The sequence below is a fragment of the Etheostoma cragini genome, chromosome 11, assembly GCF_013103735.1.
Source record: "Etheostoma cragini isolate CJK2018 chromosome 11, CSU_Ecrag_1.0, whole genome shotgun sequence".
In the NCBI taxonomy this organism is placed as follows: Eukaryota; Metazoa; Chordata; class Actinopteri; order Perciformes; family Percidae; genus Etheostoma; species Etheostoma cragini.
In genome coordinates, this window is record NC_048417.1 from 1,888,993 (window position 1) to 1,890,186 (window position 1,194).

At 45.8% G+C, this 1,194-nt stretch overlaps 1 protein-coding gene across 3 annotated transcripts in view; it reads right to left on the minus strand.

The window, feature by feature from the left end:
* Positions 1-620: 620 nt before the first annotated feature.
* LOC117952554 (solute carrier family 35 member F5-like) overlaps positions 621-1,194 on the minus strand; it is an 8,215-nt gene continuing 7,641 nt past the window's right edge. For all 3 annotated transcript variants that reach the window (XM_034884938.1, XM_034884936.1, XM_034884937.1), the window contains 2 exons: positions 903-1,062; positions 621-766 (listed from right to left, as the gene is read on the minus strand). In XM_034884938.1, the coding sequence (XP_034740829.1) occupies positions 625-766; positions 903-1,062 (302 nt within the window). In that variant the 3' untranslated portion in view covers positions 621-624. The remainder of the gene's footprint in view (positions 767-902; positions 1,063-1,194) is intronic.

A 1,194-nucleotide genomic window follows, 5' to 3' on the forward strand; every position in this document is an offset into this window, starting at 1 on the left:
TGCACAAACTTTTGAATCCCACAGTAGTATAGAGTATTTTCACGAGCTTACCTTGCTGTCAGACAGCCCTTTACAACGGGGAACTGAAGCCGTTATGCATGCTCTTTTCAAAGCCACCAGACTCCTTTGACAGAAAAAAAGTAATTTTACTTTGCAGAACATGGGCGCTGCTGGTCTACTTCTGCCTCCATGGATGACTTTGTTTGTGTTAATGCATGACTTTGGTGTTTTAAAAAGGTTAATACAAATTCACCAAAGTCACACAGCACAAAAATAGCAATCGAGGCTGCGGGGTAGACCAGCAACTCCGGTGTTCTGAGAGGTACAATTACTGTGTTTGTCAAAAGAGTCTGCTGGTTTTGAAGAGAGCAAAGATGCAAGTTCCTCATTAGGAAGGGATATCAGATGGCGAGGTAAAGCAGCGAAAAAACCCAAAGTATAGCATACACTGGAACTGAATTTTGTTGTGTAGGTTGCCTTTTTAGCTGCTGCCACCGTCAACAATACATTGCCAGTACTCCTGCAACCCCCACTTCAAAATATCCAAACTATCCCTTTAAGCAGACTTTCCATTTTTTTTGCAATCTGCTCTGACCCCGATCTCTTTGAACATCATCTTGAATCTTACTTTAAAGTCCTACACTGGTTGTGGAGTACCTGTAGTGGGAAACCTACCTTGTGCATGCAAATATCTGCCATGATAGAGAGCGGGATGGTGAGGCTCAACGCCAGAGTCCCGATCAGAGACGACGTGAGGAAACAGCCCCTGTGGTGAGAAAGAAGCATCACCGGTCCCAACATTTAACAATTCCTGAAATACTGTGTATTCCTCAAAAATGAGGTAAACAGTGATGTTTGGTGCCAGATTTGTGACCTGAATGAATAATGAGAAAGGTGCTCACCACAGCCAGAGGAACTCTGAGAGAACCGTCCCGATGAGGCCGTTGACGAGGATGTAGGTCCACACCAGCTGGCTGGGAAGCTCGAAGGCCTCAAAGCCCGTGTAGTGGAGCAGGAGGAAGCCGGGCCACAGCAGCAGCAGGTTAAACAGACCCACAAACCCTGAGAGACACAGCAGCTGCAGCTTAGACACCTCTAAAGACAACATACAGTGGTGTGGTGTGAAAAAGTGTTGCCCCCTTCCTCATTTCCTGTTCCTTTGCATGTTTGTCACACTTAAGTGTTTCGGAACAT